General features: G+C 39.3%; 1 protein-coding gene across 1 annotated transcript in view; it reads right to left on the reverse strand.

Moving 5' to 3' along the window:
* Positions 1-511, reverse strand: part of LOC119584996 (breast carcinoma-amplified sequence 3 homolog) — a gene marked incomplete in the record, with an annotated part of 31,901 nt that overhangs the window by 11,850 nt on the left and 19,540 nt on the right. The window contains 1 exon segment of the mRNA XM_037933606.1: positions 252-401. Within this exon segment, the coding sequence (XP_037789534.1) occupies positions 252-401 (150 nt within the window).

The following is a 511-nucleotide window of genomic DNA, read 5'->3' on the forward strand; positions in this document are numbered from 1 at the left end:
CTTGTATATAAAATTTTCCTTGCAAAAAAAAGTGTGCATCAGTATCTTAAAAACAATCTCACAGCCATCATTTCTTTGTAAGTTTACAACACACAAAAAGGACAGAACATTTCACTGAAATGATCTCTCAACAACCTGTTGAAACATTTAATCAACACCTACATCAGTTTTTCCCCAATCAGGGCAAATCTTTCAACAGAGCACTAACCTATTGGCAGATCACATACAGAACTAACAAGGAGCTCTCTTACCTGTGTCGCCTCTGTTCCCAGTGATCTGTGTGTCCATCATGGCATCAGCAAGGTCATGCCTCAGCTGGTTCATCATAGTCTCAGGGTCAAAGCTTTCTGAGTCCCCACTGTATCGCTCCATAAGTCTTGGTGACTGATCATGGCTGCCAGCTATAGGGGAGGGGAGGGATATGTCTTGTCTTTATATAGAAGATTCAGTACGCTAAGAAAAATATATTCATATTTATGTTTATCTTAAAATAACCTGCAATATGCCAATG

Source organism: Penaeus monodon, chromosome 19 (genome assembly GCF_015228065.2).
Source record: "Penaeus monodon isolate SGIC_2016 chromosome 19, NSTDA_Pmon_1, whole genome shotgun sequence".
NCBI lineage: Eukaryota > Metazoa > Arthropoda > Malacostraca > Decapoda > Penaeidae > Penaeus > Penaeus monodon.